The sequence below is a fragment of the Cryptotermes secundus genome, unplaced genomic scaffold (genome assembly GCF_002891405.2).
Source record: "Cryptotermes secundus unplaced genomic scaffold, Csec_1.0 scaffold653, whole genome shotgun sequence".
Classification (NCBI taxonomy): Eukaryota; Metazoa; Arthropoda; class Insecta; order Blattodea; family Kalotermitidae; genus Cryptotermes; species Cryptotermes secundus.
The window spans coordinates 477,515-499,248 of NW_019736406.1; the positions used below are offsets into that span (position 1 = coordinate 477,515).

The following is a 21,734-nucleotide window of genomic DNA, read 5'->3' on the forward strand; positions in this document are numbered from 1 at the left end:
CCTACCAGCCTCTTTCTTTCTGGCTTCCCCATCAATATCCTACATGCATTCCTCTTCTCCCCCATTCGTGCTACTGAGCAGGCCCTCCCCTCTTAGAACAACTTAGAAAGGGGAGGACGCTGGTTCCTTTACGTTGTTTCCCAACGCCTTTATCCCCGAGATGGAGTGGGGTGTCCAGCTGTGAGCCTTGACTGACTTTGTGTTGTCCTGTGTAGACAACAGCCTTGCGATTGGCTGATCCCCTGTCCAAGGAAGAAAGGGGAGGACGCTGGTTCCTTTACGTTGTTTCCCAACGCCTTTATCCCCGAGATGGAGTGGGGTGTCAAGCTGTAAGCCTTGACTGGCTTTGTGTTGTCCTTGCGATTGGCTGATCCCCTGTCCAAGGAAGAAAGGGGAGGACGCTGGTTCCTTTACGTTGTTTCCCAACGCCTTTATCCCCGAGATAGAGTGGGGTGTCCAAGCTGTAAGCCTTGACTGATTTTGTGTTGTCCTGTGTAGATAACAGCCTTGCGATTGGCTGATCCCCTGTCCAAGGAGTCCTACCAAATGTCTATAAGATTAAGAAACTGAAGAGAAACGGCGTTTCAGGGAAGCCCTCTGCTCCAGAGAGAGTAACAGAAATTGTAATAGAGTAATGAGTACAGAGAGAAGTGGAAAATACGTGTCCAAAGATGGACTGACTTGCATCCCATTTCTAGCCTACTGACTATCCGTCCGTCCGGTAGAAGAGACACAGGAAGACCAAGAAGAAAGTGGATGGAGACGTAACAATATTTGAGGCCGGAAAAGACTACTAATCCAGAAGTCATAATGATATTGTGGCACATCTGCTCAAAGGAAGAACTGTGAGGCCAGTAAAACAGTCATTGCTAAGTAGCGGCTGTGTAACAAGCAAACACTGGAACAACTGTTGCAAGCGGCGTTTTCTGTGCGGTCCGTGCCGAGGGTATATATATCGAGGACCAACTGCCATTACGGGAGAGTCTTAAGACTGCGGTTAGAAGAGGAGAAGCCTGGTGTGAGACGGCCGCCAGCCTCCGAGGACGTGGGCGCAGAAGCAGAGGGACGTCCACCGCTGGAAGCCGCTACCGCAGTGAAAACCGTGACCGAAGACACTAGTCCTTGTGTGATTGTGATCTGTAAAGAGCACTAACGAGTTGTGTGTTAGAGCGCCCAATAAATCCGATTACCAATCCAAACCCCGTCTATAGTTACGCCATCACGTCCACTGCCGTGTTCACAAGAGCCCTCCACTGGTCCCTATCCTGAGCCAGATCAATCCAGTCTACACAACACCATCCTATCTATCTATGATCCATTTTAAAATTATCCACCCACCTATGTCTTGGTCTTTCTAGTGGTATTTTTCCTTCTGGCTTTCCCACCAATATCCTATATGCATTCCTCTCCTCCCCATTCGTGCTACACGCCCTGTCCACCTCATCCTCCTTGACTTGATCATTCTAATTATACTTGGAGAAGAGTACAAGTTATGAAGCTCATCATTATGCAGTTTTCTCCAACCTCCTGTCAGTTCATCCCCCTTCGGTCCAAATATTCTCAACACCCTGTTCTCAAACACCCTCAGTCTATGTTCCTCCCTTAGTGTCAGGGGCCAAGTTTCACACCCATACAAAACCACAGGCAAAATTTTTGTATATGTTAACTTTCTGTAAATAAAAAATTAACTAATTAAGTAACTAACTGCATGGAGCTTCTTGAGCTTCTTGAGAAGCTTCAGTCGCTCAGCTACTCAAGAATTTCCCGTTTTACGGAACCTGAAGGTTCATTACCGTATTCAGTACAGCCCTCCACTGGTCCCTATCCTGAGCCAGATAAATCCAGTCCATGCCAACGCATCCCATTTCTATGAAATCCATATTAATATTATCTTCCCACCAACGCCTATGTCTTCTATGTCTTCCTAGTGGTCTCTTTCCTTCTAGCTTTCCCCGAAGACTGTGTGATTATGTCGCCAACCGAGCATCAATTAACTTATTAATTCGATGAAATAATGTCTTTTAGAACTAGCAGTCGCTCATCTGGTAAAAATATGCTCACAAAAGCCAGTCATTGGTCAATGTACGTATCCAGATGTATCTAGTATACATCCTTATATGCTATCACTTTAAAATCCATGTTAATACTATCCTCCCATCTTCGTCTAGGTCTTCCCAGTAACTCCTCCCACCAGGTTTCCGAATTCGCTAAACCATTACTGACTTTTACATTTTTATTTGTAATTCTGGCACTAACTTAGCCGACAAACGGCGGTCGCTCGGTCGGTATAGTTCGCTTGCGGATTACAGGCCCCGGAGTTTTTTGTTTGTTTTGTAATTATACACATAGTAAGAATAATGTAACATGAAGTCTAAAAGCCGGATGTATTCAGTCAGAAGAGCACAGCAGAGACGTCAGTTGCTAGACAGCGGCTAGATAAATACTGTTCCCACAGCAACGAATTAATTAACACACGTTTCGTAGCGACAGAGAATAACAGAGGACAATCTACTGTCCGACTGGGTGTTCTATATTCGGTCCGCATGCAGTCAGTTAAGTCCGGGCTTCGGGCAGCCAGATAAACGGAAGACAACAAGAGGTTAGATACCAGTTCAACTTCCAGACAACAACGTCCGGACTTCGGGCAGCCAGATAAACAGAAGACAAGAGGTTAGACACCAGTTCAAGTTCCAGACAACAGTGACAGATTCGTTATCAAGGAGGAGTGAAATGCGTGAGCTATTGTAATCAAGTGTAACTGCAAGAGAGGCGTCCAATAAATCCAGACTTCAAATCTAGAGCCCACAGTTACTGGTCACGCTAACCCCTCATGTGTGACAATAGGCTTATTATTTTGCTGCTATGTTATCTCGCCTTAAACACATTTATATAGAGGAACATGATCGGATGTGCAGAGGCCGTTACGCCTGACAGACTTGGGAGTGCTTGCACAATTCTGTCCGGCCACTTGTTCTTCGTTCAGCTGATAAATGACACATATGTCGGTCTTGCTATTTAAACACACGACATAAACATCTTGACCGGATATGATTAAAGAAATTATAACAGTCTGGCGTTTCGGAAACTGGATTTGTATCCTTTTTTTTTTAAATAATTGGTAGTGGGGTGGGACTAAGTCCCTTGTACTGCGCCCACTTCTGGCCTATTGTACCAGCCCCAGATAACAGGTGAGGGTGATTGTGGAGCAATTGGTGGAATGAAGATTGGCAGGGGAAACCGAAGTACTTAGATGAAGGGATGGGAGACACCTGGGACGGAAACAGATCCGGTTTCTGAAACGTTTTCTTCTTTAGAACACCGGACGACCAAAAAACCCGATAATCCAGTGTGTTACACAGGGAGATCGAGAAGTCGTGCACATCACACTAAGCAATTATATTTTGCTGGTTTAATGCACAAACTACAAGACATACAGCACTTACTATTAATGTTTATAACCTTACACCTTAGAAATGCAAAATCACATCATGTCTTTACAACATATGCTCGAAATGGCTTCCCTGTTCAGCAACGCATGCGCGAGCTCTTCTTACCATGTCTGTGGCCATTTTGTGGAGCAGCTGTAAACTGATGCTGTTAGTTGCTGTCGTAGTGTTCCTCTTGGGTCATCCAGTGTATGCGGATTGTTTTTATAGACAATTCATTTGAGGTACCCGAAAAGAACAAATCGGGCTAACGCGGGGGCCACAATCCTTTCGAAATGAGATGGTCACCAAAAAACTCGCGCAAGAACTGATGTTATTTGGAAGTGTTGACAAGGCTACAGGAATCTGTTCGAGGAAAAGACCCGAACTGTGGCCTGACAAGAGGATTCTCCACCATGACAACGCCACTGTGCATGATGCGTTAACAGTTCGCGAGTTCCTGACTAAGAAATCCATTACAAAAATGGGCCGTCCACCTTACTCACCTGACAGCCCCTGCGATTTCTGGCTCTTTCCAAAATTAAAAAAATGTCCTGAAGGAACAAAAATCTGCTGACATTCCTGACATCCAACGCAACGTGAGAAGGTTACTGCAAGGTATTCCGGAAAACGATTTTCAAGACTGTTTCCGGCAGTGGCACCATCGTCTCAAAAAGTGCATAGCTTCGCAAAGAGAGTATTTCGAAGGCGACAGCAGCCACTAGACGCCGGCCCATTCCAGGAATTAAATTGTCGCACCTTGTGCACTATATACACGACGTGGTCTGTTCAAAAAGATACCGAACTTTCTTCTTAAAACATTTATTGATAAGCTTACAACTTAATAAGATTTGTCTCCTTCAAAGTACTCCCCATCACTGTCTATACACAGCTTCCAACGGGTTTTTCTCTCCCCAGTTCTAGAACGCGTTTTGCGGGATAGCGCATAGGTCCCGTAGCGAATTTTCTTCTAGCTCTTCTATCGTCTGAAATCGGCTACCTATCAGAGTGTATTTCAAGTTTGAGAACAACAAAAAGTCTGCGGGGGCCAAATCTGGAGAGTAGGGCGGTTGGGGGACGACAGTCGTCTCGTGCTTCGCCAAAAATTCACGGATGAGGAGTAACGTGTGAGCAGGTGCGTTGTCGTAGTGCAGCATCCAGGTCTTGTTTCTCCACCCCTCCGGCTTCTTCCTTCGCTCTGCCTCCCTCAAACGCTTCATGACCTCCAAGTAAAACTGTCCATTGACTGACTGACCACGTGGAACAGATTCATGATGAACAACACCTCCACATTTGATGGACTCTGACGTGCTGTTTTGGTTGCGGTGATGATTTTCCCTCCCATTGCGACGATTGAGGTTTTGTTTCGATATCCTACACGTACACCCACTTTTCATCACCTGTTACATTTTTCAGAAAGTTTTCGTCATCATTTGAACGGTCAAACAGCTCGTGAATGACCGTGACACGGTTCGCTTTTTGCTAATCTCTCAAAAGACGTGGCACAAATTTTGCAGCAACACGATGCCTCTCCAGTTCTTCGGTCAGAATTGTGTGGCACGAACTTTTACTGATGCCTACTTCTTCAGAAACTTCACGGAGAGTTAGGCGGCGATTTTCACGAACCACAGCACTCACTTTCTCAAAATGATCGTCCGTTGAGGAGGAAGGCCGTCCAGGTTTGGGATCATCTTCGGTGGACTTTCCGCCCGATTTGAAACGTTGGTACCATTCGGCTTAAACAATTCTCTCCACAAGCTTGCTTCAACATCTGAAAAGTCTCTAAAAGTTTTTGCCAATTTGAAACAGAATTTCACGCAAACGCGGTGCTCTTCGAGGTCCTTCATGTTTCAACTTGCAAAAATCGCAAAAGGCACAAGAGACAGGTTCAGTCTACCAGATGTACTCGAAGACTAATTCACGTGACGTGATCGGGCAGGTGTCAAGTTAAAGCTTAATGTCACCGCTACACAGCGCCACTGTCTCGAGTCAACTGTGTTGGCTCGTTGGCGCCCTGCTTAACAAGTTCGGTTTCTTTTTGGACAGACCACGTATGTTAACACTCGAGAAGGCCGATAACATTTACAAACGAACTAAAATCATAAATTAAATTCGTGAAATTACGGTGAAAGCGTTTCTTAGTGCTAACCCGCCCATGTTTACGGTAAACTTAACAACAATCAGTGTGAGGTGCGCAATGTGTGTGCGCGTGTGTATTCTGAAATGACAGATTTCATTAACCTTAATATGAAAGCGGCGCCATTGGAAGTTGGTCTGCTCTTACGCTTTTGAAGACGCTGTCAGCATTAGCAGCACTAACACCAAAACGGTGAAAACTTATGAGATGGAGGCAACATTAGGGTCACTGTCGAGATCGTGAAATTTTCTGACATTAGAAATTGAAAAAAAAAAAAAATCACACTTTTCTAAAGCATTTACTTTTTTACGTTTTGTGGGTCTTCGACACAACATGAGGCTAACTAATTAACTCTTGAAGCTATGAATGTGAAACTTTACATAAAGAGAGCACACATGGCAGCCTGGGGTTTGTGCACCAACAACTTTTTACGTCATGTAATCTATTATAGAAACAGTGACAACATTATGTCACGGTGGTAATATTCGGCAGTGATTACAGAATTCGGACATGTAACAGTATAATTAAAAGCATATAATACACACAAACCTGTTTATGTTTCATTCCTTCTTCCCAGAACTTACTGCTAGCCGAAGACGGTTACAGTCCACTGAAACCGTAAAATAATTACGCAAGAATTTCTGTAGAAGAGCACCGCCCATACCAAATCCGTAGCAACAAACGGGAACAGAAAGAAACGCGCGCGCGTGCACACACACATCCATATCCCAGGCAGGATTCGAACCTATGATCCCAGTTTTCCAGACACTGTTCTACGAAACGGAAGGTCGCCGGTTCTATTCCCGATGAGGTCATTATATTTTTCAATTGACCTAATCCTTCCAGCCGCACTATGGCCCAGGTACTGACTCAGCTTCTAGCAGAAATGAGTAGTACCAGGAATCTTCCTGGGGGTAAAGGGCGGCCGGCGTGTAAGGCTGACAACCTCAGCTCCATCCGTGAGCCGAGTGTCTAGAAAAATGTGAGAGCCTCGACGTCTCACAACCCTATGGGCCTCCACGCCCTGTTGCAGGGATAGCTTTATAGCCAACGGAATCGTGTAATCTGGAATGAGAGAAGTGAAGACGACAAACGGTTTGTACAGTTCCGACCCCACTACTGGAACATCATACAGCTGTCAACATTCAACGACGCACTAACCTGTAACTAGAGCTCTCCACCAGCAGCTGTTCGCATACTGACGTGAAGCCTTGTTCTATCTGGGGCAGACTTTGTATAAGTTCATATCATGGCGCCACGCCCTCTGACCTGTGTCGATGTAAACATGTTCTTCAACACATTTCAGTTCGACAGGGGGAAACTATATGAGTTCGTTCAGTGTTATGTAACTACATCTACAGAGATGTAGCTATGTAGTTTAACCCACCGCACAGCAAAATTTGTCAGACTACTAAACTGACGAACAAAATCATAATATAAGAAATAAAAGGAAATGTTATCGTTAAAATTGTGTTAAAATTTAAACGTCTGTGAACGTAAACCACAATTACGTGATGTTAAGTACATACTAAGAACATACTGACTTCTGGGAATGTTTGTTAACATTCGGTTCAAAATATTTTATTTTCCTGATCTCACACCTAAAAATAAAAACATAAAGAAGCCATGTATATGTATCGTGCACTGAAGGACAAGACTTACTAACATGCCTGCAGGGATACGGCATATCCATAACACATAACTACTACCTCCATGTAGGACAGTCCTTCCTAACAAGTTAACACTGCTCAGTTGTTCACAACATTTCCCACATTTTAAGAAATCCGAAACTCCATTATTGTACTCATAATATCCCGCCTATGATCCCTTTCCTGTGCCAGATTAATCCTGCCCTCACCTACATAATATACCTTTACCTACTTTCCTTATTAAAAAAATAAATGGAGGTTTACGAGATCACCTTGTTGCCTGTATGTTCCCGTAACGCCTCACACCCGGAATAGTGGAGCAAGAAGAGACGAATGTTGCTAAGCAACGGCTCCACGAACATGTTCCCGCGGCGACGAATAAACAGGCAAGAACAAGAGAACTTGTGGATGCGGTGATTTATGTGCGGTCCGTGAGACGAGTGCATTTTAAATTAGATTAAGATAATATATACATGACTTTTGGAACATAAAAGCTGTTGTAATATTTATCTGATATCGTAATAAAATATCTCAACACGCACAATCACTGGGACTTAACTCCATAAACATTACCAGTTTCCCAATATAAAATTTAATCTTCCATTCTAACATAAACGTTAACAAGGAAAACACAAGGACCCAAACACTCACGGATATTCCAAAGGGGAGGCGGAGTGAAAAACATGCAATATTATCATACAGGATTTTAGGTAGTCTCACTTCGGGCATCAGGGCCTTCTCTAAACCGTAAAATTTAAAATCTAATTCATGCTTCAGACATTATATGAAGAAACTGACTGGTGTGTTAACCCCGACTTCTAACTTGCACGTCTGGAAGCAGTGACGGCCGCAGGACGTGACGAAATAAGAAAGGCGTGTAACATGCAGCACATAAACGAATGGGAAACCATGGAAAGGGGCGTAACAGAATTATGAGGGCATTTTGAAGTCATTAGAATTATATGCATCTCAAGGAAGTGTATAAAGTATGTAATCTCACACTTTCGTGGCAGAGACGATTCTGGGTTATGACACCGTTACGAATGTTTCGAACAAACCTGCTCACTTACGCACTGCCAGGGCACTCGCGCGGTAGCATTGTTGGCTGAGGCACTACGCTACAAGCCGGAAGGTCGCGGGTTCCATTCTCCATGTCATCAGATTTCTCAATTTACCTAATCCTTCCAGCCGCACTATGGTCCTGAGATCGAGTGAGCCTCTAACAGAAATGAGTACCGGGAATCTTCCTGGGGTGTAAAGGGCGGCCGGCGCGTGAGGTTGACAACTTCACCGTCCTCTGTGGGACGATTGTATAGAAAATGTGGGAGCCTCGATGCCTCACAACTTTAGGGGCTTCCACTACCTGTTAGAGGCTTAGCTTTACCTTTTACCTTGTATTTCGATAGAGGACTTGCGCCTTGTTATACATTTAGTTTCAGTGGCTGTCAATTCATCGACGGCACCGACAAGTAATTACCTCCATGTGTTATGTTTCGGTTTTGTCAAGCGACCTACTGGTTGCATGGCCCAGGAGTCGGGGTTCGGTTCTTGGCATGACCAAACGAGATTTTTACCCTACCTGCCTTAGTTTGAAACAAGAAGTTCTGGGAAGAAGCGATCGTCTACTTTCTATTTGGGGTCGTTAAGAGACTCATAAGACATAAAGACACACACACAGCTAGATGATCTCATGAGCCTTTCACTTTTTCCAAAAATAAGAAAAGTAGGCTAAAATAAACGTAGGCTTATGAGATCATTTTGCTGTGTGTTTGTGCCCCTCCCCACAAAACAACTTCTGAATGCCTGCTCGAGACGAGCAACCCTAAGGAGGGAGCGGTTCGAAAACAGCAGCGCGAGACGCATCCCACGAGGAACGAAGGTTGGGCGTCTTCGAAACAGGAAGATGCGTCGAGACCGGTATGACGTTACGGTGCAAAGCGCGAGGGAGATCAAAGACGTCAGAGGCACGCCTTTCGAAGGAGAAAAATGGTGGTGCGCCTGTAGAACGTAGGAGCTCTTCCCCTAGGAGTAAAATGGCGGGGGCGTGAAGCTGATTAGTCATCACTACTGCCGATGTCAAGTATGATGAAGCCATACCTCTACTCCCCATATCTTCTTGACGTGGTGCTTACTTAAGCACAGGAACAAATTCACTTTCCTTACTACTTAATCTTATGGCCCTAGGGTCCACTCAGCCTCTTAACAGAAATGAGTACCTGAAATATTCTTGGGGGTAAAAGGCGGCCGGCGCGTAAGGCTGACAACCTTACTGCCATATATGAGTCAACTGTCCAAAAGATGTGGGAACGTGAACAGCTCACAACCCTATGGGCCTCTGCGGCCTGTTACAGGGATACCTTCACTTTTTACTTTTTTACTACTTAGCTTAACGAAGACAACTATGAGGCATATTAGAGGTACTTGTGTGTCCGTCAACTCAACAATAGATAAATAAAATTGATGTTAACGTATTAATATTCTGTTTTACTACAAATATCACATGTTTCGATCTATACCACCACCTTCAGTTGAGTACATAAATTTACAACAGTCGTTATTCAAATGTTTCTGACGAAAATGGATCCATATTAGTAAAATATAGTAAAATGTTGACTGTTGTGTTGAAGGCCACGCTAGTACCTCTAGTAATATACATAACAGGAAGAAAATAATAAAGAAAACGCCTTATATAAAATGTAGTCAAGATTAGTGGCCATGATGTGTCTTCTACGTGGGGCATCACTAAAACAATCCGACATCTATTCAACAGATGTGGCATACGAATGTGTGGGACAAACAGTTCGTAAAACCTCGAGCAGTGACCTCCTGCGTGTACATCAGCCTCCACTTCCTGCATTTTTCCGTCCAAGTAAAAATATGTGTTGCTTCGAAGCCAAGTTATTTGGCACCCAGCCTGGTCTACGAGCACAACCCAAGTGATGTCTCACGGTAAGCTATTGCGAGACAGTGATGGTAGTTATTTCAGGAAAGGCAGCGTTTTGAGAGCTATAATGTGGTTGCAGAACCGTTATGACCAACAGGAAATACAATACCACATAAATGAACACATATTGATTCAGTCAATAGAGAATGCAGAAATACAGAGATCCTGCTCAATACGGTGCAGCTGACGAACGCTGGGTCTTCAAAAAAAAGGGGGGGGGGAGATGGCCCACATGTTAATACGACTAACTGCAAGGACCACAGTACTTGAGGGGCTAACGTTCGCTGAGCGGGTCACGAAATTCTCAGCCATTTGTGGATTCCGAAGGTTCAATACCGTGTTCACAACATATCCTGCTGTGTTCACAAGATCCTGCCACACTATAGACTGGGTATGGATTTGTGGATTTATAGACCACTTATAGACCAATCGGAACTACAAGTAATTACAGAGTCACTGCTAATCTCCACAATTCACAGATCACCACAGCGCCCGCTAAGCCTTTTCCCAGCCTGCTCTGTCTTCAGCAGCCTTTCCCCAGCAGCGGCTATTAACAATGTAGATTTTTCGACTGCATGCGCTCCGGTTCTATCTTCTCAGCCTCCCGTGCGGAACCATATGTCAATTGACAAGTCCACAGTACCAACCTCCTAGTCTTCTGTTCACATGCTGATTTTCAACTGATAATAATTAGATAAAAAAAAAGTCAGTCACAGTTACTTCATGACTGGCAGTTTACCGCTAATCAGTTCGTCTTGGCGTCAGGTCCCTTGAGACCCACGACCAGAAAATTTTTCCAACTGAACCCTTGCGGTAATAGTCCTTATGTAACATCCTCTCTGACGAGAAGATAGGTCTGTTTCTAATGAATAAGCTTTCGTCAAGAGTATATTTCTCACACATGACATGTTATTGAAAATTATTCCTTCTGCACTACATAAAAGTCCTCTCTCAATACAGGTTTTAAGGGCCCCACAGCGTCCGTTTTTCATGCGCAGTTCTAAGACGGTCCGTGTGTGGTAGAATTTTCGTCCATATACTGTCTTAGGCTTGGCTTGAAGTTAATCTGTCAGCAACTGATTTTTCTGTGCGTGTACAGGCATGTTTGCGAGCAAGTTGGAGCATGTGTGGGGCCTAGAATTTTAGCATCAGTTTTAACTAATCGTTCCAACTGTGCACTTCGATATGTCGAACTTGATAATAGTACCCCGAACATTTTTGAGCGAATTCATTCAGCTGTATCGTAGTAATCCGTGTTTGTGGAAGATCAAAAGTAAAGAGTACTCTGATAAAAACAAAAAAAAATGTTACTTATGAACAGTTACGAGTTAAATTATCGGAAATTGATCCCGAAGCAACAAGGGAAGCAGTGGTAAAAAATAAATTCACTACGAAGTTGTTTTCTAAAAGAACTCAAGAAGTCACGGATTCTCAGAAGTCTGGCAATGGAACAGATGGTAATTATGCGCCAAGTTTATGGTACTACGATGATCTTTTAATTTTTAACGGATCAAGAACTTCCCAGACAGTGTGTCAGCAATTTGGATTGCACTGCACTATCATTCTTTCTGATATGTGGCGCCACCAAATGAGGAAGGTGTAAATAAGTCATATTGTCCACCCTTAAATAATTGTACCAATCACCCGGTTCTAGAGTCAAACCTTTCAGTAAATTTATATGCGAGAGGTTATTTCGTTTAAGTAACCAAATCTTTGCCCATTTTGACATAGTCCTTTTCTTTTTAGTCTTTGATCTCAAAGCTAACGCTAGAGTGGTGTAAATTAAGTTCCCCCCACATGTTGTTCCGTGCAGGATCCGCCAAAACGGAGCGCAACACTGAAAAGAAAACGGAATGTCTGTGCCCACTTCAGCGTTCCGTCTTACCTGAAGTCTTAGAACTGCGCAGGCAAAACGGACCCTTTACAGAGCAGATCATGCCTAACTTACAGATCTTATGCTATAACGGCAGCTTAGTAATTTTAACGGTCGTAAGCTTGACCTCCGCCAAGTTTAAACCTCTTATATTTTCTATGTCTGCCTTCACCTTGTCCTATACCGCGAACATCTTCATTCTCACGATTATGTATGACTTCTTGTTGCCTGCACAATTTTGTTACATAATCGTACACATACAGAAAGTTAAAAGCTATGTACAAGTGGCGAACCGGCGTGCGCCTTTGAAAATTTCCAATTGTGCGCATAACCTTCTTTTTCATGTCATGCAACGACTGCCGCTAATTCCCAGGCGGGACAAGTGTAAGTCATTACTGATCTGATCAATGCCTTATAGAGGGTTACTTTAAAGTTTGCGCTTAAACGCTCACTTTTAAATAGGGGGTAGATTCTAATAAATGTTCTGAAGGCCTTGGCTTCAATCATTTCCATACGAAGTGTCCACGAAATCCTCTTATCGAAAATTACACCCAGGTATTTTACATGATTGACAAAGGGGATATTCTGCACATTCAATGTAAGATGAGTCTGAGGGGGCCTAAGTCTAAGAGAGAAGTAGACTGCTTGAATTTTATCTTCATTGATTTCATGTTCCAGCGCTCACACCACGTCTCAATAGCACTGAGACCTCGCTGCAGCTTTCTGAGAACATCACCCTATTTGCGGTCTGTCGCGTATACACAGGTGTCAGCAAAGAGACCTAGAAAGACACCAGGTGTTTGGGGCGTATCGTTTATATATAGACTGTACAGTGTGGGGGAGAGAACAGAACCTTGTGGCACTCCTGCTTATACGTGTATATCCCTTGGTGTAGACATTTCACCTTCGACTGAAACTCTGAATTTTGTCTGAGATAGGAAAGAGCTAATAAGCTTGATTTGACTGATCGAAAATTTTAATGCAGATAATTTATATAGCAAACCAGTGTGCCATGTTTTATCAAAGGCTTTTTCAATATCCAAGAATACAGCAGCTGTAGACATGTTATTGTTGATATTTAAGGCCAAAGTTTTGGCAATTGTAGCATTGTGTAAGGCCAGTTTGAGCTCTGTATGATTCTGCCTTAATAATTATATGGTTAAGGCTATTCAGTTTGAATATCTCTTAAGATTTTGCGTTTCTTGTTAAGGTAACAAGAAAGAGCGGTAGGGTTTCCACGTAGGTCTGTCCATTTGGTGCTCCTTGATTGGTCAACTGTCTCACGTTGATGACGCTGAAGCCTAAGTCCTCAAGGCTGTTGAAAATATCTTCCGCTGGCCTGTCTGAGGGAAGGTGTCGGATTACTGCCTTGATAGGCTTTTCAGAATTTGGCGAGAAGGTGAAATATTGGATATTATTTCTCTCCAGGTAGGATTTCATGGCTGAAGAGTCCGTAATTTCTTTTGTTGTGATACGAGTTCTACCTACTTCGTGTATTTCGGAATTTGTACTTTCCTTTGGCGTGTTCTTTTAGGTCGCTTTGGAGTCGAATTAGGTTTGCGGTAGAAGTCGTCATTATTGGTGGCGGCCTACCTGATTTTCTGGGAGCCCCCTGCTCCCTTAGACTGTTCTCTGCTCCAGCTGTCTCCGTGTCCATGTCATTAGCTCTGAGGGGTGCGAAGAAGTTACGAGCTGGCACTGCTTTTGGAGTCTGCTTGACAGCTGTGGATATTTGGATTGATTTGGTGGTCTTCTCGGCCGTCTCCGAGGTCTCCCTAGAGATATGCCTCTTACGTCTCTTTACCTCCTGGAAGTCGTCATCCTGGGCCGTTGATTACAATGAGGTTTTGTTCATTGCTCCATTTTGCCCTACCTGCGTATTCATCTACAGGACGGTCTGCAGTTCTTTCAGTGTTACCGTGTACATGCCGTAGAGAGCGCTGAAAAGCGGCTCCCCATTTAAAAGCTTGCAAAATTTTCCTGTTCTCCTGCGCACTATTTACAACAGATGTCCACTGAGAGCTTTCCCCCACTCTAGCCGGAGTGCATCTGGCAAAGGTTTCAATGTCACTGACCACTCTTTGTACTCGTTGTACTACAGAAGCTGCATCTGGGTACTTGTTCATTATGGCATGACATTCAGATTGCAGCGTTGATAGAGCTCCAGTCTCCAGTGTTTCCGGAATCCCGGTTCTGGAACGTCAGCCATCTTGGTGTACACCCAGATGTACCGTTTGTTTGTTGCTTCGCAGAGCACAGCGCATAGCCGCGGCCGAGCGGCAAACTTCACCGAAACCACTTTCGCCAAACGGGAGTTGGCCGTGAGGACACTACCTACCGTGAAGTCCGTATAAACCACTCTGTCCAACGCACGTTTGTTCAATTCATTTGTTCCAGTCAAAACTTGGTGTAGCTGATGTGTCTGGAAGACAATTTAATTTCTGCAGTTTCAATACGAAATCTATTTTGTTGTACACACAACAGATCACTCCTGCATCTCCTCGCAGTCACTCGACTCTAATCGAATCTTATATTTAGATTGTCAAAGTCAAAGTCACATTGCGACTGACGGTCGGTCAGTCTGTCTNTCGCTCTGTCCAACGCACGTTTGTTCAATTCATTAGTTCCAGTCAAAACTTGGTGTAGCTGATTTGTCTGGAAGACAATTTAATTTCTGCAGTTTCAATACGAAATCTATCATACAACGGAAGTTATTAATACTATTGATTTGAACTGTACTTATACTATTTTACGGAAGGGCCGTAGTGGTAAATTNAGGTCGGGTCTGTCATTTTTCAGGCATAGTAGATAGTATTAGTCCATTGTCACTATGTACACTTATCCACAACTGAGTCTTAATTTCTAGTATGTATAATGTCACGTGTTGGGTATGTCACGCGACAAATAACTTCACGTGGGTCTCGGATTTAGTGAATCTTTATTGGACACTCGCACTTACACACCTTACAATTATCACCACTTGCAATATCACTTGGCTTCTGGCCCAATACTCCAATGCGACGTCTCAACTATCCTTAGCCGTGGCTGGATCTCAACTGTTTCTGGTGGCGGCTATCCCAAGATTGTCTCGTTCTCAATACTCTGTACATATCGTCTCTGGCTCTGCTTATATAGGGGTTATGGGGACTGGATACCAGACACCATTCTTCACGGTTCCGTTACCGCTGTTCAGACAGTCCGTTGTTACGCAACGATTCTTCGGTCGTTCATCTCCGGGGAGATTCGGCGTTCTCTACGCAACAGCTCCTGCTACTGCGTTACCATGGAAGTACCTACTCCAAACACGTTACAATAATATATATAAGGCCTCTGTCAGTCTAGGCTCAGTACAGCAGACTATGCCCTATTTCTAGCAGTATTCGCTACCACGGCAGTCTAGTCACTTGAACGGTCATATGCCTGACAGCCGCCAAGTTTAAGCCTCTTATACTTCCTCTGGCGGGCTTCGCCTTGTCCGATGTTGCGAACATTCTCATTCTCATGATTTTGTATCACTTCTGCTTGTTGCCTGCATAATTTTGTTATATAGTAGTCATATACGTACGGGGTTTTGAATGCCATGTGCAAATCGCGGACCGGTGTGCGTCTTGGAAAATTGCCAATGGTGCGGAGAACCTTGTTTTGCAGGCGCTGCAATTTCATTAGATGGGTGTTTGCCGCAAACTCCCAGGCGGGACTAGCATAAGTCATTATGGATCTAATGAGAGCTTTGTGGAGGGTCAGCTTGATGTTAGCGCTTAATCGCTCACTTTTGAATAAGTCAAAGTCACACTGCGACTGACGGCCAGTCAGCCAGTAAGTCTTGGTGTCGAGCACCCTCCTGGGGCTCATGACCAGATATTTATTACTGTTTGACAGTTAAGGTCTTGTTTTTTTGTGGGCACCCTTTTTGACGAGAGGACGGGTCTGTCTTTTGTATATGCTTCTGGCCCTTGCCAGAGCAGTCTTTCTCGGGTCCGAGTTCCTTGGGACTCACGACCATATTCTACTGTCTCAGATCTGAGACTTCCATTACCCTCGCCTCCTACGACTCGCAGGGTCACAATGGGGGTATTCGACCCTGCCTCCACACGGGGTTCCTGAAGATGGATTGTCCCAACTGTCTTCAAGATAACTCCTCGGTATGGACAACATATAAAACACTGTTTCCATTGCTGCAGTTCAAATGCTGCAGAGGCCAAGCAACGGGTTACATAACACCGTCTCCAACTGTAACTTTTTTGTTGTAGAGGCGTGTTTACCGAGCCTTTACATAGCAACGGCTGTCCTTTCGATTCTTTCGAGGTCTTTGCCAGGAAGGGGTCCACACGCCACAACATTAAAGTCAAACAAATCTTTTCATAAATTATTAAACGTCATTTTGGGTTATTTTTATAGGTTGCAGGGCCTGAAACCTTTGTTTATTCACATCAGACTATATGATTTGTGAACCATTGATCAGCCTTGCAATCGTTACATTGTCCCTCTCACTAAATTGCATTTCTGACTCAAAAAAGGGGGCCGTTACTTTGACAAAACCCACCGACAGAAGAGACCAGTTCCTTGACTGCGCGAGCAACTACTCGTATCAGCTCCTCACAAAGACTCTGCTCCGGGCAGTTAGCTGCTAATCATACTTAAATTTGGAAATAATTTTTTTTTTTTTCAGAAATGTCCTCGTCTTAAATATTTCACACGATGTTACCATTACATGTAATGGTTAAAACTCCTGCTTCGTGTCAGGGAGGATCCAGTTTGAATCCCGACTGCAATACCAACTATTTCGACTGGGACTTCCCGTGACCCTCCCTGCTCCTTCAGGGAGAAACAATTCAAACCATTTTAATAATGGCCCCGTCATTTTGCATTAGACACGAACTAAATTCATGGAGCTCAGAAGCCGCCAGTTGTGCAGTTACTCAAGAATGTCCCAGCATTTTATTGAACCCGAGATCTCATTACCGTGTTCACACGAGCCCTCCAATGATTCTCATCCTAAGCCAGGTATATCCAGTCCATACCACCCAATACTATCTCTAGAGGATCCATTTTAATATTATCCACCCGCCTATGTCTTGGTCTTCCTAATGGTATATTTCGATCTGCCCTGCCCACCAATATCCTACATGCATTCCTCTTCTCCCCTATTCGTGCTACATGCCTCGCCCATCACACTTTCCTTGACTTGATCCTTCTAATTATACTTGGAGCAGGGTCCAAGTTATGAAGCTCCTCAATATGCAGTTTTCTCCAATCTCCTGTCACTTTATCTCTCTTCGGTCACATATTCTCAACACCCTCAGTCTGTGTTCCTCCCTTAATGTCAGAGACCACGATTCACCCCCATAGAGAACCACTGTCACAATTATAGTTTTGTATATTCTGATTTTTATGTTTTTGGACAGCAGACGAGAAGACAAAAGGTTCTGGACTGAATGGCAGCAAGCATTATCCGAGTTCAATCTCCTCTTAATTTCCTCCTGTTATTGTCGTTTCCAAATATCTGAACTGTGCCACATTTTCAAAACATCTGTTCACTTCCCATTGGATGCTACATAATCACTAAATACATTACGGCTATACAATAGCTCTAGTTACATAAATGGACCAAGAAACGTGCCACAATTATTTATGATTGACTGTTAAGCGGAATTTGAACCAACAACCACGAGATACTCACTTGTCATGCTTGTTGAACACGTGGCTCGGGCTCCTGGAAATGGAGCCGACTGCTGCGGTGGTCTGCGTCGCCGTGAGGAACGGCGTCCCCGCCTGCAGACGCTCTCCTTGTGGAGTCGAGGGCGCGGATTTCGCAAGCAGATTGCTCGACGACCTGCACACATATCAGACACATCGTCAGATTCGAGTTCCGGAAACAGCATCTACGTTCAATGAAGTAGGGGCTCGCAGTAGCGTAGCCGGAAGGTCGCGGGTTTTTTCAATTGATCTAATACTTCCAGCCGCACTATGGCCCTCGGGTCGACTCAGCCTCCAACAGAAATGAGTACCAGGAATCTTCCGGGGGGGGGGGGGTAAACAGCGGCCGGCGTGTAAGGCTGACCTCACCGCCAGCTGTGAACCGATTGTCTAGAAAATGTGGGAGCCTCGGCGCCTCACAACCCTATAGGCCTGTTACCTGTTACCTTTTAGGTCAGTCTTTATAGTAAGGCATGCAGGAACAATACAATTGTGCGTTAAATAAGGCTACTTCACGTTAAATGTCACATATATAACCTTGTTTGTGATTGCTGAAATGTAAACAGTAAAAGTGTAGTTTGAACACAATTTATGATCTATCGTCACACACAATTACACACGCCTGGCTCCTTTATTATTCGATTATAAACGTAGAAGGTCCTGATGATGGTTTATTACTAGTGACATGACAGATCTGTTGTCTAGAATTCAGAAACAATACAACGTGTATGAAACTTCATCTGTCTGTCCCTCAGGTGAAGTGATGGAGGACACATTTATTCGGATGGCTCAATTTGATAGCGGTGATCTCAGTCAGTGAACAACGTAATAGTTTCCGACCTTTACATAATGGCGCCACCTCAGCTTAGCAAAGATTTCATCGTGCCCTGCACCCCCCCCCTTCTTAACATTTGTGCGTATCGACGTTTTTCCGTCTTTAATTTTCAATATCGAAATATTTCAGGTTTCTATCAATTAATAACATTTATGGAGATTCTACAGGAAGCCGGGCTAGCGTAGTTGGTAAAGCGACTGGCTACGGACTGAATGGCTGAGAGGTCAAGTTCGATTCCCGGTAAGGTCAAGAATTTTCTCTTCTCCAAGTCGTCCAGACTGGTTCTGGGGCCCACCCAACCTCCTATTCAGTGGGTACCGGGGGTTCTTTCCCTGCGGGTAAAGTGGGAGGGATGTGAAGCTGACCACTCACCTCCAACCAGTGCCAAGGTCAAGAATACATGGCTCTATATATCCACTCCCCCATACGCCTTCATGGCGTAGTGCATAATTAGTTAAGCACAGGGACAACATTACCTTTCATGAAATTAAACACTCTATTGATGATATTTTGAGAATTACAGTCAATTGCATTTTACTACACAACTCCTAGAGGACCAGGATGGGACGACCTCTATCGACATGGCGCTGATACTGCAATCCTTATAAAATAAGAAAATGAATAGAAGAATATCTAAAATACGATATTAGAGTTTCTACATTTCTGATTGGCCTTCATTCGTTTATTGTAAACATAAATTCACTGCTGTCCGAGCTAATCAGCAATAGTTATCAGAACTCGGAGAGCCACAAAAATATTCGAGAACAGAGATGTTACACAACAGGGTGACACAAAATTTTGTGAATCTCTTGTAATGCGTTATATAGAGTCGGGATAGCTCAGTCGGTATAGCGACGGGCTACAGGTTGGAGTGCCGGGGTTCGATTCCTGGTGGAGGTAAGTTTTTCTCTTCTTCACAGCGTCCAGACCGCTTCTGGGGCCCACCCAGCCACACGTCAAATGGATACTGGGGGCTCCTTCCCCCCGTGTGAAGCTGACCACTCACCTGCATCTAGTATCCAGGTCAAGAATGGAGGAGCTATACCTTCATTGTGTGTTGCTTAATGAATTAAGCATAGGGGCAGCTTTACCTTCTACTCAAAACCCACATTCGCTGAACTTATGTTAGTCTGTGTAAAAGCTATCCTTGTAACAGGCCGTGGAGGCCCACAGGGTTGTGAAACGTTGAGGGTCCCACATTTTCTAGACAACAGGCTCACAGATGGCGCTGAAGTTCTCAGCCTCAGGCCTCGGCCGCCCTTTACTCCCAGGAAGATTCCTCGTACTCATTTCTGTTACAGGCTGACCCCATGGCCACAGTGGGGCTGAAAGCATTAGGTCAACTGAAAAATCCAATAAACTCACGGGGAAATGAACCTGCGACCTTCCGACTTATAACATAGTGCCTGAATCAACTACGCTACCGCGTTCCCCTTGTTCATCTGTGTACTTCAGTTTATCCTGCTCTGACCAAAATGTAGACATTAAATTTATAAAAATACAATTTTATCTCTCTTGTAGGGCTCAACTGAACTCTTTCACTCACCAACCAACTACTTAACTTCACTTAACTGAACTGCCCTCAGCCGGCCTGGGGTCCTCGCTATATATCCTCGGGGTGGACCTAACAGAAAACACCGTTCTTCTACTTTGCGCGCGTGTTCGTTTCCGTGGGAAAGTGTTTACCGAGCCGTTGCTTAGAAACGGGTTACATAACCCACTTGTTCTATTGTTGCGTCCATGTTACGAATGTTACCTAGCAACAGCCACTGTTTACAGAGTCACCGGTTACAAACGGGCCTTTACGCCACAATATTATTATTCTACACCGGGCAGGCAAGTACACACAACGAAGAACATGAAGGAAACTCAATACTGATTCTCGATATAACCACCCTTTAATATATTTACACGCCCAAGGAACAGAGCCATCATTTTATTTTGTTTATTACGTTGCCAGGCGACAGATTAGCATGGAAGGTATTTCTGTGTTTCGTCATGTAAAACGCCTTGGTACATTTGCAGGCATGGAAAACAGTTCTCTTCATAATGCATGTCAACAGACAAGCAGCGCACCACGAGGACCACTGGACAACGGACAAGAAAATCGTTAAAAGGCGTGCCTACGAAAACATTGCTTCTATAGCAACCATGGTCAGGTACGTTCCGATTCAAAGTAAAGTGAGTACTGTTCGTTTAAAATTAGTGTACAAAATGTGTCGGCTGAACATTAAAAACATGTACTACTGAACCAATTCAAACGCTACCATCACCCATTTTTTTTTCGATAAAATCAGTCATCAATGCACCATGTGTACCAATAACATAAATGCACATCCTGTTGTGTAAACAAATACTGATAATAGTATTATATTCCTATGAGCACAAGAATGTTTCCAGCAGAGGAGGTTCCTGTCTAGGACACGTTTCGACACATGTGTGACATCTTCAGGTTCGGTTTTTAGTTACAATTATTCCATCAAGCACTTAGGTTAAAAATTTCCCATGTAAACAGTGGATCCAATAGTGTTATATACTATATTACATACTACTGACCTAATCCTTCCGGTCGCACTAGGCCCTGGGGTTCACTCAGCCTCTATCAGAAATGAGTACCAGGAAGTAATTAAATAATTTTCCTGGGGAATAAAGCGCGGCCGGCGCGTAAGGCTGACAACTTTACCGCCATCTTTGAGTCGATTGTCTAGATAATGGGGGACCCTCAACGTCTCACAACCCTATGGACCTTCACGGCCTGTTACAGGGATAGCTTTACTTTTTTTTTTCCTTTTTTACTATAATGTGTTGGTTTGCAACCATTGGTTAAGTAACACACCGGTGGATCCACTCGGTTTACATAGAAAATAATCCCACCTCATGACTCGTGGTACGCGGGGTTCAAACCCGGCGGAGGTCGTGGAATTTTTAAGGGCGGAAAATTTCAGGGAATAAGTCCTCCGGGAGGGACTTTAAGCCGTGGGTTCCGTGTCGTAGCTTTACGGCACGTAAAAGAACCTCATATCTCCAAAGGGGATCATTGAGCCAAATTCAAGGACGTTTCCCGCCCAACAGTAGTCTCTAACGCCTCTGATAGATGGGGGAAGCATTACAGATACCGCCAAGCCAGTAGAGGCCGAACTCGCTGGCTTGGTGGGGACTGATGGTACGCACCAA

At 44.2% G+C, this 21,734-nt stretch overlaps 1 protein-coding gene across 5 annotated transcripts in view; it reads right to left on the reverse strand.

Annotated features, from left to right (window-relative positions):
- LOC111869901 (GRAM domain-containing protein 2B) overlaps positions 1–21,734 on the reverse strand; it is a 246,535-nt gene that overhangs the window by 74,483 nt on the left and 150,318 nt on the right. For all 5 annotated transcript variants that reach the window (XM_033753590.1, XM_033753591.1, XM_023861767.2 and 2 more), the window contains one exon: positions 17,709–17,861. In XM_033753590.1, the coding sequence (XP_033609481.1) occupies positions 17,709–17,861 (153 nt within the window). The remainder of the gene's footprint in view (positions 1–17,708; positions 17,862–21,734) is intronic.